Source organism: Sinohyriopsis cumingii, chromosome 9, assembly GCF_028554795.1.
Source record: "Sinohyriopsis cumingii isolate HCF-2022 chromosome 9, ASM2855479v2, whole genome shotgun sequence".
Taxonomy (NCBI): domain Eukaryota; kingdom Metazoa; phylum Mollusca; class Bivalvia; order Unionida; family Unionidae; genus Sinohyriopsis; species Sinohyriopsis cumingii.
Genome location: NC_142969.1, coordinates 119,472,259 through 119,490,915, shown reverse-complemented (window position 1 = coordinate 119,490,915; position 18,657 = coordinate 119,472,259). Strand labels below are relative to the sequence as shown.

The 18,657-nt window shown below is 34.4% G+C and overlaps 1 protein-coding gene across 2 annotated transcripts in view; it reads left to right on the top strand.

Moving 5' to 3' along the window:
* LOC149792581 (uncharacterized) overlaps positions 1-18,657 on the top strand; it is a 70,942-nt gene that overhangs the window by 22,023 nt on the left and 30,262 nt on the right. For both annotated transcript variants that reach the window (XM_089971203.1, XM_089971202.1), the window contains 4 exons: positions 11,236-11,315; positions 13,894-14,223; positions 14,687-14,777; positions 15,537-18,154. In XM_089971203.1, coding sequence (XP_089827329.1) covers positions 11,267-11,315; positions 13,894-14,223; positions 14,687-14,777; positions 15,537-18,154 — 3,088 coding nt within the window. In that variant the 5' untranslated portion in view covers positions 11,236-11,266. The remainder of the gene's footprint in view (positions 1-11,235; positions 11,316-13,893; positions 14,224-14,686; positions 14,778-15,536; positions 18,155-18,657) is intronic.

Below are 18,657 nucleotides of genomic sequence, written 5' to 3'. Positions count from 1 at the left end.
AGCCTGTAATGAATAACACTTTTGTTAGAAATCGTTCGAAGATTTGAGCAGACTAATCTGTTATAATAAGAACTAATTAGATGATTAGGTGACAAGAAGCAAATTGATTATGGATATTCATCGTAGATTGTGCAAAAATGTCTAGACTTCTGTTCAGAATCAAAGAATCGATCTTTTGTCTTTCTCAGTGACTGTAAATCCTATGTGAACTTCGGCATCAACAACAAGATGGAATGCTAACCCTGAGCCTGAATATGTCAAAGCAGTTTAATTGCTGATGAAGGCTCTCTTGCTTTCTGTTTGTCTTCTGAGACGAGAAAGTAGTCCATAGGAAAAAGGCAGGATGCACATGAAAAAAGGGTTTTAATATATCTTGACCAATATACATCTTATATACCAGACAATGATGCATAAAATAACCTGTTTGTGGCTAATACACTAAACTTTTTTTATGACTGATATCAATGGGTTATAAAAATGTGTTAGTACCTTAGGGAAGAACAAAATAACAATAACTTTGGTGTGGTCGTTTTTCCCTTGTTAAAACACAATTTACAATCACAAGTATATATATATATATATATATATATATATATATATATATATATATATATATATATATATATATATATATATATATATATATATATATAATTCCATGAAAAGATAATTCATTACTACACGATAGCAAATTGTGGTCTCCCTGTTGCCTGTAGACTCAAATTTTCGATGGCTCACCGTTAGTTGCAGATTCTTTAGAATATACAAAATTACAGTAGTTTAATCATCCTCAATCAAATATATTCATGATGGGTATCCATAATTCTAAAGAAAAAGAAAATGATGGAAAAATAAACAACAGTGACCGCCAAAATGGAATTGGTTACTTTTAGAATGTATGCAACACAGCTAAAGCCGAGATTTATTAAATATATAAACCATTGTTCTTGAATTGTTATTGACACCATTTTATGTTTTTGAAGACATGTATATAAATTAATATTTATTGACAAACTTAGTATTTATACAGCATCATGCTGACGTAAATGGTTTACACTCATTTTGTTTATTCTGAACTTTGTCGCTATGGTAATAAATATTGTCCACTTACCTTTTTCCCATGAGGAATTTGAATTGGGTTTGTGTGTTTATCTAGACGTAATATTTTAAAAAAAAATTTTTTTGGGTGTGTGTGTGTGTACTTTGCAGTATCCGATAGTCCTTCAAACCGTCACTCTACTGAATATTCATTTCATGCATTCACCGCGTTTATATTCTTGTCCTCTTGGTGCGGGCTATAAAGTTTATTTAATTTGTTAATTTTACTAAATAAAGTTTAGTCAAGTACAGATCAGGTTTGGTAAATCAACATCTCTTCTTCTTCATTCATGTATTAATTTAAAGCCATGCACGAGAATCGGTCTTATTGAAGAATATTGTTCTATACTTTTAGTTTTCATTTCATTAAATCATGTTATGGAAATACACCGCAGAGCCCAAATAACAAAATTCAAGATGATATAACTAGACTTGTCCTATATTGTTAAAGGACAGAATATGAAACAGGTATTCTTTATAAATTATTTCGCTGGCTTACAGTGCATATTTGTACTTTGAACCAAACCAATTTATAATAAAACCGGTGCTCCTACTGAGTGAATAAATTACAAATCTATTACTATTCTCAGTTGTGTTGGGAAATTAATTACAGTTAGCTCCACACTTTATTTGATCTCCTTAGATCTAAGAGAAAATTATTTTGTGCCTCGTAGGTTCTGAACAAGCATCCCGAAACCGGTTTGCGGGAGGGATTATGGGTCAGGATGCTATGAAATGGTATATATAGGAAATGTTTTTCGATTATAAGAAAAGAATGCATAATCACATAAAATTGTGTTTCGAACAGTGTAAATGTATTGTAATTTATTTATTTCGTAATACAGGAATTCCTCTGGAAAATCAATATTTGTTCCAAAGTGCTTTGGTTTGTTTTTTAATGGTTTAGAACAGTTTCTCAAGGATAAACAAGATGATGGAATTAAATAAACAATTTCATTATCACACACATGCGTCAGCTGCTGAGTTTACGTATACAGATGTCACTGGCACATATGTTGAGCTTTCTCCTAACTGATAACAATTCACGGATGCGGCATAAGACAAATAAATCGAAGATTGCAATTTCGGGAAGTAGAGTTAATTTCGAATTTGACTTTCATACAAATCTTTATAGAAATTCTTAGCCGAAACGAAGCAAAGTATGTTGTGTTCAATTTGTTCTAACGGATCTATTTCCAAATGAATATCGTTATATCTTAGCATTTCAGAAGTTGCTATTAGAAAAGAAAAACAAAAGTATGTACAAATAACATGAACTTCGATGGCAAACTGGTTAAAGCTCACTTACTGTTGAACAAAAATAAGTAAACGTAGTTCATAACACTTTGCCTTTTAAGCATATAATACAGTCACGTCGTGTTTTTATATTTATTTCATTTGTGTATTTATTACTTTAATATTCCTCATTACCACTTAATCGTGTTCTGATGATAAATAAAGTTGAATTGAATTGAATAGGATAAATGACGCCTTGTCTCTGCTTATAATATAAATTGTCTGAGCAGGTTATTTTTGAAGCCGCACTGAAGGATATTGCATAATATTTCACACCTTATCGCTTTTTGACAAATGAGGCATTGTTCGTGATCATCTGAGTTTTGCTGGCATAATCTAGCTGTCAGATATGAAAAACGACCTTTGCTGTTCTCATTCGCGTCAGTTCCCTAAAGTACAAGATCCACAGGACAAAAACCAATGTTTTCAGATTCCATTAGCAATTGTTAGGTCCTTAGATCACATGTGTGAACTTCAGCGTTCATTTGCGCGGTGACCAATCGATCCTAACGTAATACATATTTAGCCTACGTTCATGAAAGAGTAAATCTATATTATTTACCTTACATGATTTTCTCAGGTTTGTGGTCCCAATAATCTTGAACAAGGAAACATGGGAATAAAGTGAAGAGTTTGCTGTCACTAAGGTTACTAATTAATAAAATAAAAAATCCACATGGTATGCTAAGTCCTTTTCTGGACTATAAAATTAAGACGATTTGAACGACGAATCCAAAATTAAGATTATTTCGCGCCGAGACAGTTAAAGTATAGTGTGTTCAACTAGAGAAACGACAGTAGATCCACGCTGATTCGATGGCTGGGTTCAAACCTCGGACCTTCTGGCCACCAGTCTGACACTCTAGCCAATGAACCAATGTATCGTAAAAGCTTTAAAATGTAATCTGTGAGTTTCACAACTGAAATGCTACACTCCTTAGAAATAAAAGAGTTTACTGTGCCAGTAATATTTGTAATATTTACACAAACACGAATTTTTAGAAGTTTTAATGATGACTAGTATATTGACAGTGTTACAATAAACAATAAATATAAAGCGGCAAAGTTTGCACAGGACAATTGCTGTCAGCTTAAAAGAATCATATACCATTTAATACAATGCCATTAGAAATCATTAATCAGATTAAAATAGTAATTTTGAAACGCTTTTGCATGAAACACGTCTGTAAACCAAAGCAAGCAGACTTTATAAAATGTTCCATACTTAACCTTTATACCGAAGCGCATCTTTTTATTGTCACAGGCGATTGGTCGCACTACCGAGCGAATCAAACACCTTCTGCTAGTCTGGCTTGATCCATATTTTCCATATTTCCAAAGACGTTAAACATTCGTTGTTGACCGAAGCTTATTTTACACGCAAATATTGCAAAATTTTCACTAATCACCTAATTACCACTTATCACCAAACTCTAATTTAAACTTGCATGGGTTTTATTGTTTCCCATTTGTATGACTCACCAGTAAGCCGAATATATGGACTTCATGCTTTGCGTCGCGAGACACAACAAAAACACATAACACAATGAATAATTCCTCTGTCAAGTTACTAAACACGTATACTTTAAAATAGAACGAGAATTTTCAATGTCAAGAATTTAGGAAGCGTACTTTCACCAAACCAATCCAGCTACAATAATGCATCGTGAATACTGTATATTATGACGTCCGCTATTAGAAATTGGCATAGTGCTAGTTTTGAGAAATACCATTACATCAAAGGAGACGATTAAACAATTGATACATACTCGTTTTAATATAATATTACATTTTATCATTCACCAGTTGATGCCACCGAGAAAGTTTTGTATTTATACTGTATTTGTGTTTAGCTTTTCTGTTAATCAGGAGAAGAAAAAACATTCTAAACTCCACCAGTTTGTCTGAGGTATGTTTTGAACTTCATGATATATGCGGAGAACATTAGTTTGGAAATTTTGTGTATGGGACATTAAGTAACATTTGTGTATATATGTATGTATGTATGTATGTATGTATGTATGTATGTATGTATGTATGTTTGTATGTATGTATGTATGTATGTATGTATGTATGTATGTATGTATGTATGTATGTATGTATGTATGTATGTATGTATTTATGTATGTATGTATGTATGTATGCATGTGTGTGTGTGTGTGTGTGTGTGCGTGCGTGTGTGTATGCATGCATGCATGCATGCATGGATGGATGGATGCATGCATGCATGGATACATGGATGTATGCATGGATGGATGGATACATGGATGTCGAATGTGATAAAATTATGTTCTTGACTTATCTGACTCGAGCGAAAGCAAAATGTACATAATGAAAGTGCAATACAGTACTTTAAAACAATTTTTCCAAGAAAGTTCCTATCTACACAAAATAGATGTTTTGGAGGGCGGGCGGAGTGATGAGAGGGATATTATGCATGTAGATGAGTTGTAGCATACGCTAAATATCAATATTAAGAAAAAGCCATATTGTTCAATATCCACTGTGTGTTAAATTTATATGTACTGCATTTGAATAGGAAAATAAGAACGAGTATTTATTTTCGGACAGATATACTACACGACGTTGGGAGTGCAGTATATCCATCCGACAAAACGAGTTCATATTTTCTCATACACATGCAGTAACATTTTTATTATATGCGCATTTTCTTTCTCTACCTAAAGTTTAATTATATAAATAAAAAGACACTACAAGAATCAATGTAACTAAATTCATGCTGTATTCCAAACTAAATACACAAGCGCAGATTTATCAGTATACAATAACAATATTAACTGGAACATAACTCCGTCCAGCTTAATTTGAACTTCGTTGCGCACTCGATATCACTTTCGAAAGAAATTGTTATTTTGGTCTAAATATTTAAATTTGGAGTCATATTGTGAACGAATGTGCATTGCAGCAGTGTTTTATTTGTTCTGGCATGAGTAGACTTTGGTATTTTTGTCTATGCTACTACATCTTGTGATTATGGACTGGATTTATATGTGTCAATTCTGCATGAAGTAACATCTGTTTTGCGCAGCGAATTAGCAGCGTCTTGACTCATCTGCATGTGTGTGTCTGTTCTGTCGTTGAATGTTTGGTATCATAATGTGGGGAAAATATGAACTCTTTCAATTGCAATTATCAAACAAATGCCATGGAATATAATGTTCATTTAATTTTTAGTGCAGTAAGGAGGATGTTATTGCACTTGGATTGTAGTCGAAATTACAGTACAATTTCGAAATGTGTAATCAAGCTTTACAACCCATGACATAACTCATGTAACTCGGACATGCAGAACTAAAAACGTACATAGTGAGGAAATTCAGGGTGTAAAACTGTAAGCATAGTTTTTGCCGTTCGTATTACCAGCTAAAGAAGGCACGTTATGCCTTGTCACTTGCATGCTATTTGTAGGGACCCCAGCAACTGATGACCTATCTGGCGTCTAGCGCTAGCCTAAATACGAAACAATGTATACAAAATGTTAACGTGGAATATTCAAAAGCTGCTAGTATGTGGCAGTCCACGAAACAGCTGCTTTAGGTCTTTCAGAAATAAATTCAATCAACCCAAACGTACAACATCTACTACATGAGTGTACATGATTTGTTTACAAAGTAGTTCCGAATACACTATACTACTATTCGGTACATGTGTCGTGTGCGTGTGTGCAATGTGAAGATGTTCAGTATTGTAAACTATTGCACGATTCTGACAATGTAAAGTTAACGGAGACGCAAATGATCATATAATAATTTATGGCATTAACAGTGTTACAATGAAGCCTTTAATGGTGTCTTACATCATAGTTCTTAATACTGGCCGCCATGTATAGCCTATCGTGTGCTGAAAAATGGCGTTAAACCCCACAACAACAACAACAGCAACAACAACAACATCTTAGTTCGTGTCAGAAACCATAACAGCCAATTGCTTAGTGTCCACCGTTCTGTTATTGACTATGGGACAGTCAGTTTCAAATTTAAGTCTGCAATGACATCTTACATGACAAATGATATAAATGAAACCGATATACCTACCTGTTCTTTTGAATCGCAGTTTTCTAGACCCCTGATTAGAGTTTTTTCATCTAAATGAAGTTGCCCTTTAATTAAATGTTCTGTTATAAAGCCGTTAATACTGTCGTATAAACAAGATCACACAGCAATAAATTCTTACCTCAAATACTTGTGACTCAGTTTTGTTAATGACATATAACGGATCATTTAGATAGCGTACATTCGGACGAAACCAATCTTGAGTGTTAAATTGTTTAAAATGACCGGGCATAAAGTTCTGACTTATCTTGTTTCCCTTCCAATGAAAATAAGTCTTGTTCAGACGAAAGCGTTGAAGGCGGCCATATTAAAGGCATCTGATTTTACTACTGACGCTATGGGAACAGAACTCGAATTAAGTTCCAGTAGATCGTAGTCACTGTACATAAGATAGGTAAATCACTTACTTAGTATGAACGATCTATCCAGGAGGAACCTTTTTATAAAATGATGAAAATGATATGCTACGCTCCTCGTTTGTGAGAAAAATCCGGTGAGACGTAGTATTTTTGGGGTAACAGCGATACGATTATAATGGTTTAAGGTTTAACTCTGTGATTTACATATATAAAAGCTTCTGCCGAAAAGTTACGACGGATGGTACTTTGGCAAAGGAAGGTAATCCGTGATCATTACACAGGTTCCTAATTTATATGAAATTAATGTTTGCGTTTCTCAAATGGTTTCATAGAACCGGTTGCATTCCTTTCTTCCTTTAGATGGGCATATCTGGCAAATGTTGATATGAAAAGAGTGTGTGTAGATTGATTGCCATAGGAAACGGAAGTAAATATTGGAACCCATTTTTTCTAATGCGATTTTAGTTATCATAACCTTTGATAGGCCAAGTTGCATCTTTCAGCTTTTTTGAACTCATAGGTTAGATATTGCATCAACGACTGATAAAACGGGTCAGAAAGGGTTTGCATATAATTTTATTTGGGGGTCCTTATCGGCACTTCGTGTATGTTTCTACAGGGCTCAGAACAAAAATTCAGATGTCAGGTTTATCTCTGGCCAAATTATTTTATTTCGTGATAAGATTGGCAAAACACGCATACATCCGATGAACGACCTATCCAAGAGGAAACTTTTGAAATGATGAAAATGATAAGCTGTGCGTGCATTTGAGAAAAAATGGCCTTGTAGGTACCAAATATAAGATTCCGGTTCTCACAGTAAACATCAAACAGGATCTGTGCAGCCATGGTGCTAAAGTGATAAAATAACAATGGTGTAAAGTAAAACCTACTATATATACATACAAAGACGTCGTCAGAAAATTTATGCAACGTTTTCTTTCTAATATATTTTATTGGCCAATGAGCGACCTTCATTCCTTTTTAAATATTTTATTCAATACATCACCATACATAGGCTGGTTTTATAGGTCATAAAAGAATTAGCTGTCTGTGACCATATTGGGTGCTGTGCAATTGCATATATTGAATCTTAAGAATATTATAAAATGCAATAGAGAACGCCGAAAACAGACTTGTGTAATTGAACATTTTAATTATTGTTCGGCTGATTGTTTTTTTTACTGAATGTATTTTTAAAAATGTCATATTTTGCTTATACAATGCAAGATGCAAGCATGCTGGAATAGAATTCGTGTTCAAAGAAACCCAATGTTAATGTATTTGAAAAAAAAATTCTGCCTTAGGATGGCACGCAAACTAGACATTATTCCATCATTAGAGCTACATTTTTGTCAGACTTGAAAAACAGGTAATTTGCAGCTTTTCTTTTAGACTAACTGGTTTGCACCTAACAACATAACCTCTTATTAAGAGTTTATATGTTGTTTTGTCAGTATGAAATTATCTACAGGATGTCAAAATAAAAGTAGGTATTTGTGCTCAACTATACTACACCAAATGAAGTTTATTAATTATATAACGGAAAAAATCAAAATGCCCATTTACTAGTCAGTGAGTGCAATCTAAATTATGTAACGTTCTATTTTTCCCCCGCCAGTAGACTGGTTTTCTACCTGCAATAAAATTAGTGGCCTGACGCATGTCGTCTTTGCAGGTATATATAGACGAGTTTAGTGCGTTCATTCAGGCTCTTTGTCACTTGCCATTTTATTCGGCTTCCATGGCCGATCTTGACATGATTCGTCCTTCTCTCAATTGTCTTTAATCTACACAGACCTTCGCATCGCTTCAATATTTGCTTGAGCTACCTTCAGTCAAGTTCCTCATCGCCTATCCCTTTTCGAATGTTCGGCTGTAGCCTACCTCAAATACATTCTCGGATGACTAGGCCTTTCGTTCTCAAAGTAAATCAAAACCACCTCCACCGTCTGCTCTTTCGTTCCTTGTGCATGTCATGTAATCGAGTTATTTTTCACATTCAGTATTGACATATTATCTAGTTGTCCATCACATTAGAATCTCTAAATTTTGCTGTTATCTCCCAATTCATTTACAATGTCTGTAAAACTATGTAAGAAACGTAAAGTTTCTTGCACAAAGAGGCCAATCGCACTCCTGTAGAAGTTGTATATAAGCACTATTCTGCCCTGATTCAGAAATATTCATTAAAGGTTTTCTAATTGCATTTTGCAAAGGCATTGGAACCAACACCTTATTACCTACAAATTCCTCCGAATACTCTTCTGGTCATGACGTATATGCATTACGTAATGAAATTATTAATAAAACGCCCAAATAGAGAACCTACATTTCGCATAAGTTTAAATGAATCTTCAGCTTGAAATAGAATGGTTCACTGATGGGGTTTTGTATGAAAAACCCAGCATATGCTACAATTAATATTGTTCTTGAATTCATGTATTGGTGAGAAAGTTAAGGGCATATATTCACTATATGTAGCTGCATCAAAATAATTGGTACTTACTAATTATAAGTTGCGGGGTAACGAACATGAGGCAGACGTAGCCATGTTGTTTATTAAGATCACTCTCCACAAACTAGTCAACTAAGTAAAAAATATGGCCGACGATTATCTGCATAATGTTTATCCGGGACTTTATCTACTACAATTTAACTAGATGTTTTTGTTGAAGCAACTACGTGATGTCACCCATTTTGGAACCGAGAATGTTGGAATGAAACTCGAGTTTCAACAGATTTAGTCTAAGCTCTAATTGTTGGGCTTGACCTTTGCGGAAAGGATCGAATACTCATCGAGTAAACAAAAATGGTTAAGTTTACTATTTATATATTTTATTTATATCATTCTTCAAGTTTTCACATAGGCTGCAAAAAACATATATCCATCTATCGATCCCTCCATTATTCCAGCTGTCTAGATCTACATGTATCAATATATCTGCCTGTCGCTGCGTGTTGCAAATATGTTGGTTTACATTTTTGAGGATTGGGGAGAATTTAAAGGTAAATAGCCATGCTGACTACATTTGAATGAGTCAGTCGTGCAGGCATTCAGTCTCCTTGAACTTATTTCTTACATCGGGTGTTGACCGGTCAGAATGTTTACATGATGATCAACACAAGTCATAAAATGGAGCCGAAATTGGCCGTGAATAGAAATGTTAAGCATTCGTTAGTAGCGTTGTTACCTTAATGTCCACTCCATGTCTGCTCCATGTTCAACATTCTCCTAATGGTACCATGAAAGGTTGTGACCACTGCAGAGATAAAATTTGACAATCTTTGTCACGTTTATATGAATGAGCCCCAAGATATACAAAAAGACCAAAAAGAAATAAAGAAGCTACTATTACTCAAACACCTATAGCCAGTAAGGTTTCAGAAAATATAAACGGACGATGATGAACATTTTAATGAAAAATCTCTTCATAAGTAACCATAATTTTGGAATTCAAGGTGAAAAATGGCTGCCCATAAGAAACAGCTTCATTTAATGTATTACAAAAAACATTTATTTTTCTGCAAATATCTCTATCATTCTCTGACTCTCTGTCTGTGTCTATGTGCCTGTCTGTGTCTATATGGCTGTCTGTACATCTTAATAGTGATGTTCTTGTCTTTTTATACAAGAATAATCATAAACAAAGAATTAAATGTAAGCTGTAACACGTGTGCCGTTATGTGCCTGACATAACAAAGCAGTCTGTCTAATGGGTGTCAAACGTGAATGTCAAACAAATGTGATATTTTAAAAACAGTTACAGAGTTCTCGTTATGCAATGGGAAATGAAACACTCTTTTGAAAATAAATATGTTGGACTGTTGGATAAACTTCATATGACGTGCTAAACTAAGCATAAAACTTATTAAAGGTGACATACAGAAGTAATGTAAAGCACATAAGTCACCCAAGTATTTGGGGTTCAGATAAATACCATAACACATCCGTCAGTGCAGATTAGAATTAACTCATTTTATTGATGGGACATTTATTAGATGTTAAAACCCAAAAGTTTGTTTTGCAGATAAATGTTTTTTTTTTTTTTTTTAAATGATCATTATGACGGCAGTTACATGAAATAATTTACACTCTTATGCTAATTTTTTCGTTTATTTTTTGTAATAACATTGAAATAAAATATTAGTATCAAACAGTATGCAATATCTTTCATCCATCCAAACAATATGCAAGTACTATATATTATGTTCAATTATTTACAGCGTACGCTCTACAATAATAGCTGAAGAGAAATAAATGAATCAATTTCTCCAATATAATAATATTTATCAGGAAACATACATACATGACATAGAAAACAATGTATTATAGTCTCACAATTTATTGAAAGAAACAAAGCTGAACACTTTGGTTTATAAATTAACGTCTATTTCCTATTTTCCAGGCCATGACACATCTTATGACGGACAGCAATAATGTATAGAAGTCTTTATGTTTCTTTTTGGACAACAGTTTTTAGTTCTTGTAAGTATTACTTATTCAGAGAGAGAGAGAGAGAGAGAGAGAGAGAGAGAGAGAATATAAATCAGGATCAGATTAGAAAAAGCAGTTTCGTAAATAGTTCATGTATTGTTAGTATCTTTTATTTCATCTACATTCATATTTTTTTATGAAGGGTCCGAACTCCATTATGTTTTCGATTTTATTATATTTAATTGCATTGTATTTCGTCCAAAATATTTTTTTAAATAAATTGACTGAATCTTTAATACTATGAAATATTGATGATTCATGTGTCCCATCTGTGTAAATACTACTACTTCTACTACTATGTTCGCGATGTGGCCAGTTTTTGGAAACAAATAACATTGAAATTCCCTTGTTAGAAACCGTTCAAAGTTTGCAATGAATCGTTAGTTAATTTCTTGCTCAGAACTTTACAGGATGAGTCTTGATGAGATTGCTTTATTTAATTTCAGAGGTCAAAAGTAACAATGTTGTACAAGTTTAATTTTGACAGTGCTTTTAGGTTATGTGTTTTTATTTTAGAATAATGTAATTTAAATTTGGCAGTGTTTCATGTTGACCAGCATGAAATGGACATATTGTTAGGATCAAGCGCGATGTTGATTTGAATCTCCAAGAGGAGGTAGCTTCACGCAATTCGTTAAAACAGGAGCAACTAAGGGTGGTCTTTGTTGTATGTCACGCAAGATGACGCCTTTGTAACTCGACACATGGGAACAAAGGCTTTCATTTCCTATTTCCCGGAAACTTTTTTTGTCAAGCAGACAATTAACTTTTATTGACAGTGTCAGCGTTTGTTGCTCTGCTTGTACTGTATTTATTTAGTATGTACAAATTGTGCTGTTCGTCACGACTTTTGTTTGTACCTTTTGCGTTTCCTGTTTCACAATTTGCAAAGAAAACTTGTTCGTCGCATTTGACATACTGTACATTAGGCCATTTCAGAGTACATTATATTCGGTTCCTAATGTGCCCAGATTCTTAGTTTAAGATAAAATGTTTTGGAATGCATACTACCTTGCTCGCTCTCGTATAAACATTACTACTTGAAATCAAACATATGTACATTATTATAGTTATGAACAGGCCATTATGAAAACACGTTTTCAACAATGATTTTTTGAGGTCTGACAATATCAATAATGTCCTCTAAGCAATGTAAATTTAATTTATCAAACCAAATAGTCACTATCAAATAAATAATTTTGATATCTCACTTTGTGCTGTACATGACATGATATAATATTCCTATGATGGGTTAGAGGTCGCTAATGTTGAGTTTTTTATTATAGGAAATTGGCATGTTGAACATTCGTATTACTTTTATGAACAGTAGCAATGTTGCATTATAACTGCATGTTATTATTCAATCCAATTTATCAATAATATTTAAACTTGGCCATTAAACACATGTTCTCCCTTTCTTTTCCGCTTATTGAAAATAACGTTTTCATCTGCAGATAACAATTAGTACTCGGATGAAACACCAGGTTACTCAGAGACCACACTTTGGACATTTAACAGCGGGTTACTCAGAGTACACTTTTGACTTTAATACTGGATTCCTCATAGAGTACACTTTTGACATTAAACACTAGGTTACTCAGGGAGTAAACTTTTGAATTAAACACCGTGTTACTCAAAGAGTACACTTTTGATATTTAACAGCAGATTACTCAGAGTACACTTTTGACTTTAAATACTGGATTATTCAGAGAGTACACTTTTGACATTAAACACTAGGTTACTCAGGGAGTACACTTTTGACATTAAACACCAGGTTACTCAGAGAGCACACTTTTGACATTTAACAGTGGGTTACTCAGAGTACAATTTTGACTTTAAATACTGGATAACTCAGAGAGTACACTTTTGACATTTAACAGCTGGTTACTCATAATGTACACGTTGGACATTAAACACCAGGTTACCTTGGGAGTACACTTTTGACACGAAACACCGGGTTACTCAGAGAATACACTTTTGACATTAAACACCGGATTACTCAGAGAGTATACTTTTGACATTTGATACCAGGTTACTCAGGGAATACACTTTTGACAAACATCAGGTTACTCAGGGAGTACACTTTTGACATTTGGTTCTATTAATAACAGTCTGCATTTTCATAAGATCTAACAACGGTAAACATAGAAACGTTCTAGTGACTGTTAAAAGCCTGTATAGAGTTAAATACTAAATCAATCGTATACATATCTTGACGACGCATGTAATTTAGTTTACGTTATTTGCTGCAATTGACAAGGATGCTTTGTAACCGACTGATCTGTCTACTGTATCTAAATGAGGTCAATAGTGAGGATTGCCTAGTTTGTGTGAACCAATAAAAATTACAGAAATTTACATGAGGCATAATAAATATAATATCAATACATCCATCCACCCATCAATCCATCTATCCATACACACACAAACATACATATATACATAAATTCATGCACGCACGCTCGCACGCACGCACGCACACACACACGTACATACATACATACATACGTGCATTCTGACAGATGAACTGAGATACATATATTATAAATATGTGACTTTCTTTAAACAGTTTTCCTGCATGTAACGAGCCAGAGTAGTCCCCAAAATACTTCAGGGACCCCATTTGATGGGAATGCCATACCAGCTTTATCTGGACGCCCACTACCAACAGACAGTGTCCAGTTTAGACTGAGGGGACTTTGTCGAGATGGGTGGACTGAGGGATCCATTTCAATTTCTGACCAGATTGAGCTACCAATCTGCTTAAAGATTAATCATAATTCACTGGACTGGATTTCGGCACAAGATACATGTAGGCAAGATAACGGTTTTCTTCTGAAAGTAGAGACCCCTGTCAAAATTCGTAACGAGGACCTTTTGGAATATCTTGATCGCAAAGGTAAGTACCATTGGGTTATGAATACATACTAAGACTTCAGATGCATGTAAGAAATGCTGTTGTTTGAAACATTTGATATCTTAAACAGAATCACAACAAGAAATACGTTGTCTAAAATGAATTCTTAGTCTTTAAATGGGTCACATATGTAAATAAAATGTTACGGGCGTAAGACTTGAGCGGATATAATTCAACACTGATAGGTGTTTGGTTGCTTTATAGTGCATGCATATAATGTCGTTTAAATGAATTTATTTATATGCTGACAAGAATATGTTATTTTAAAATCAGGAAATTAAGCAGCAGAGAAGTTCCATAACATTATTAACTTAACTAGATTGAAAAGAAACAGACGAATAGTTCTTCCTTGATTTATTTTTAAATTTTTGATAGCAATTACATTTTGAAAAAGATATTTTAAAAAAAATCATATACAAGTTCTTGTCATTTTGCTTCAAATTAGGTGTCACCAGCATGTGGACGGGTCTACACGAGGAAAGGCAGCACCTTGTTTGGGATAGTTTGGCTCCATTTATAGTTAAGCCTTTAAACAGGTATAATTTGCTTTTATATTCGTTATAGGTTCATTTATTTTGTTCACTGCTTTAAAACCAAATAAAATAAGATATGATAAGATTTATTTATAGTCGGCATGTTTTAAAACAACAATTCAAATTGCTCTTGTTTACAAAATAGTGTAACTTTTAAGTTATTAATGTTGGGAAGGTCCCCTCTGTGATATAGTTAGTTTTCACTTCTTTTTGATGAATTCTGGTGATATAAGGAGCAGACATTAAGTTTCCAAATATTAGGGCAGAAGATAGTCTTTGATTGTCAGTGTCAAATAAGTGAATAAAATATTTCTTCAGTAGTTCGTAAAATGACTACATTTTTAAAATTTATTTTGATATGTCATCGCCAACAGCTTTCATAAATTGATCGACGTGTGGTTCATACATATGCATCGGTAAAAATCGCAGTTCTGAAACTTGTTCGAAACACTAGATAAATCTTTATTTTGGTTCTATAATAATGAAGTGGTACAAAGGTCAGACTCACTTTTCATAAGAAGGTGTTTCAAAAGACAATCATCTCGTAAATGTATATTTATTTCTTGTAAATATGCTTTGTAGTCTGCACCAGTGGCATCTGTCACTGAAATAAACAATTATTATTATTATTATTATTATTATTATTATTATTATTATTAGTATTAGTATTATTAGTATTAATAGTATACAATGCATAATCTTAATACTTAACATGTGTAAATTGACGTTCATACCGTATTAGATTTGGCTTTCGTTTTCTAGCATTACCGACATATCAAGTTCCAAACGACCATGGCACTGGGGGACCATTATTCCCGACGATACATCAAAGGTATGCGGCATGTTGGCCTTAAACGAACAGACGTCTAAATCAAAGGATACGCGAAAAAGAAAACGCCGGACACCGGACGAAGAAGGGGATAATTATGCAAATCCCCCATCTCCAGATCATGAAAGTACCGGAACAGTGGAGTCGCTTTTGTCAAACCTTGAAGCCAGTCCCTCACAAGTGGAGAATTTCCGCCGCCAGTTGGAAACTAGTGGTCTTGGAGGGTTGCAAAGTGCTCAGAAGATCTTGCCTGGGAGCGGATCAAGTGTACAAAACACTCAGCATGGCGGCATTTCTAGAGGAGTAGGATTCTTGCCACAAAACATGTTTCAAAAGGTCCTCAGAACCTTGACCACTACACCTTCAGACAGTGAATCAGATATGTCCGCTGATAAAATTACTGGATCGTTAATAAGTGATATGATGGACAAAGCAAAAGAGTTTTCGCAATTGCCAGAGGACCTCAATCGGCGTGAACCGGTACATATAGACACAGGCAGCATTCTTGATAAATTGTCTGATGTTCTTTCTTCCGGTACTAATATAGATACTCCAGATGATAATAGTGTGTCTCACTCCCATCCGTCACCGATGCCTACTGACAGAAAAGTTGCATTAGGTAGACATTCAGACTCTGGAACAACCGGCATAGATTTAGACAGGAAAGAGGTGCGAGTTATATCAGTCGTTTCATCGACAACAGTCCCATATAGCACCAGTCCTTTGGAGAAACCGAGAACTATAAATCCACTCAGTGGCAAATCAGATGATCATGGTACGCCGAAGCAATCTTCAACAGTTGCAACCGTCACTAAATCAACACTTTATAAACCTACCAATTCGAAACTACCCACGACATATATTAGTACGCCAAGCTCAGGTGTAAATCGTAACCCACAAGAACCCGCACTACCATCCGATACTAAAGCTAATTCGGACAAAGCATCATCTGATAAAGATACAAAAAATCTAGGTATGGCACGAACAGGGAATTCAACAGACGGGAATACTAGTTTCACTATAGATCGAATGAATGACACATTGTCCTCGAATTTCAAATCAAAACATAATGATAGTTCCTCTACTAATGTGTTGTCAGTAACTCAGATAAGAAATGACACGTTGCATCAGCAGCAAGATTATGACAAATCCGCTGGTAAGGATGATGTTGACAAAAATAAGCAATCAAATACTAGCATTCACGGAAAACATACTGAATTTATAAGTACCCCAACAACTACTGATCCAATGACAACATTCACGAAAGTGCATTTAGCTACCACTTTACCATACACGAGAGACCATCAAGCTAATACTGAGAAAGTGATACTGGATGACAAAACTGACGATCAGGCTTCAAGTGAAGATTCTAATGAAAATGTTAATTCTGATATTTTTGGTGCTGTCACCAAGGCCGTCGATTCTATCCAAGATGTTGTACTTAACATAATAAACAAACCAAACGAAACCTTAAAAACACTGAATGACAACTTCAAGGATGATGATTATAAAAAAACATCGACAGTTTCGACGACAACAAGTCCACAGCAAATAGAATTTCGAAAATCTATTACTGAAGCTTTTGTTGCAAACTCGGAGGAATCTGGTGATGAAATAAAAAATAAAGGAAATGAGGCTGTAGAAGGAGTTGACGATGATATCAAGAAGAACACGGATAACTTAGACAAAGAAGGGAGCATTGTTCGAGATAATGGTTTTGATTCTGCGGAAAATAAAACGAACAGTGTGAAAGGACTGGTAGAAACATTAAATGGCAACGTAGAGGTAGAAGAGAAAATGAAGGAAAATGGGAAGATTGTTCTAGATAAAATCAAAGACACCCCAGATAATGAAGATGATAAGTTGAATGATATAAGAGACCTTGCCAAAGATGACATGATAAGCAAGGTTGGCGTTAAAAATGATAAAGGAAATGAAGGTTCCGATGCTGCTGTCGAAGAAAAAGCTAACTCTAAAGAACAAAGGAATGAAATAATTACAGATAAAGTTCTTGATATCGAAGACTCGAATGAAAACATTAAGGAAGCTGAAGTACCTTTAAAATCTATATCTGATGTGGAAAAGAAAGACAGAGAAAACAAAACAGAAATTTCGGCCAATAAAAATACGAAATACACAGATAAATTAGATAGCGAAGAAGAGGATATTATAAAGAATGGTACTGATAGGGATTCCAAGTCATATAGAGACATCCGTGGTGATCTAGATGGTAATTTCGACGACGATACACTTAAAGAAGCCGGAGTGGATTCTGATGATGCTTTGGATCAAGATTCTTTGGATTTGTCTGAAGAAGCGCAATTGGAGAACCAATTCAGAAAACAGGAACGTCAAGACGCAGTGGCCCCTGATCAGCTGGAACCTGATAAGGATCATTTAGATGACACAGATCTTTCAGAAGCTTTGCAGCCTAGCAGTCAAAAAGTTCCATTACGTCATGCCGCAATCCAAAGGATTATGAAACTGGCTAGCTGTCAGATTAGACTACCTTCAGTATGCTTCTCGTATCAGATCGAAGTCCCTGTTTATGGTAGGAACTCTCTTATATGCAAATAAATAAATAAAAATTCAGTGATATCTTATTCTTGTACTACTTACGTTAAATTACAGAATCAACTTAATACAAGAAATATTTCACTAGTCATTCTTAATAAGCCTAATTATAGTGGATAGTTTCCATACTGTTTCCATGCCTGGTAAAAATCAGTCGTCTGTCCATACCTTTTGCAGACTTTTCAGACTTAGTACGGACTCTGGAATGGTAAACGTAAGCACATATGAAGAATGATTATGACAGTCGTTACTGATACCGCTATGGTTTAAATAAAGACCAAGTATTTTCAGTTTAAATATTTTTATGACTTATAAACTATCCCGTTATCGTTTTTTTTTAATGAAATAGATGTCATCCATTCATTTCTCAAGTATGTTTTTTTAAATGGTAAAAGTCTATCTTTGTGACTTGAGAGTTGACTTCCATGGTTCAACAGTAAAATATGAGATTCCTTTTTAATTTACTTTTTGTAAGAAATT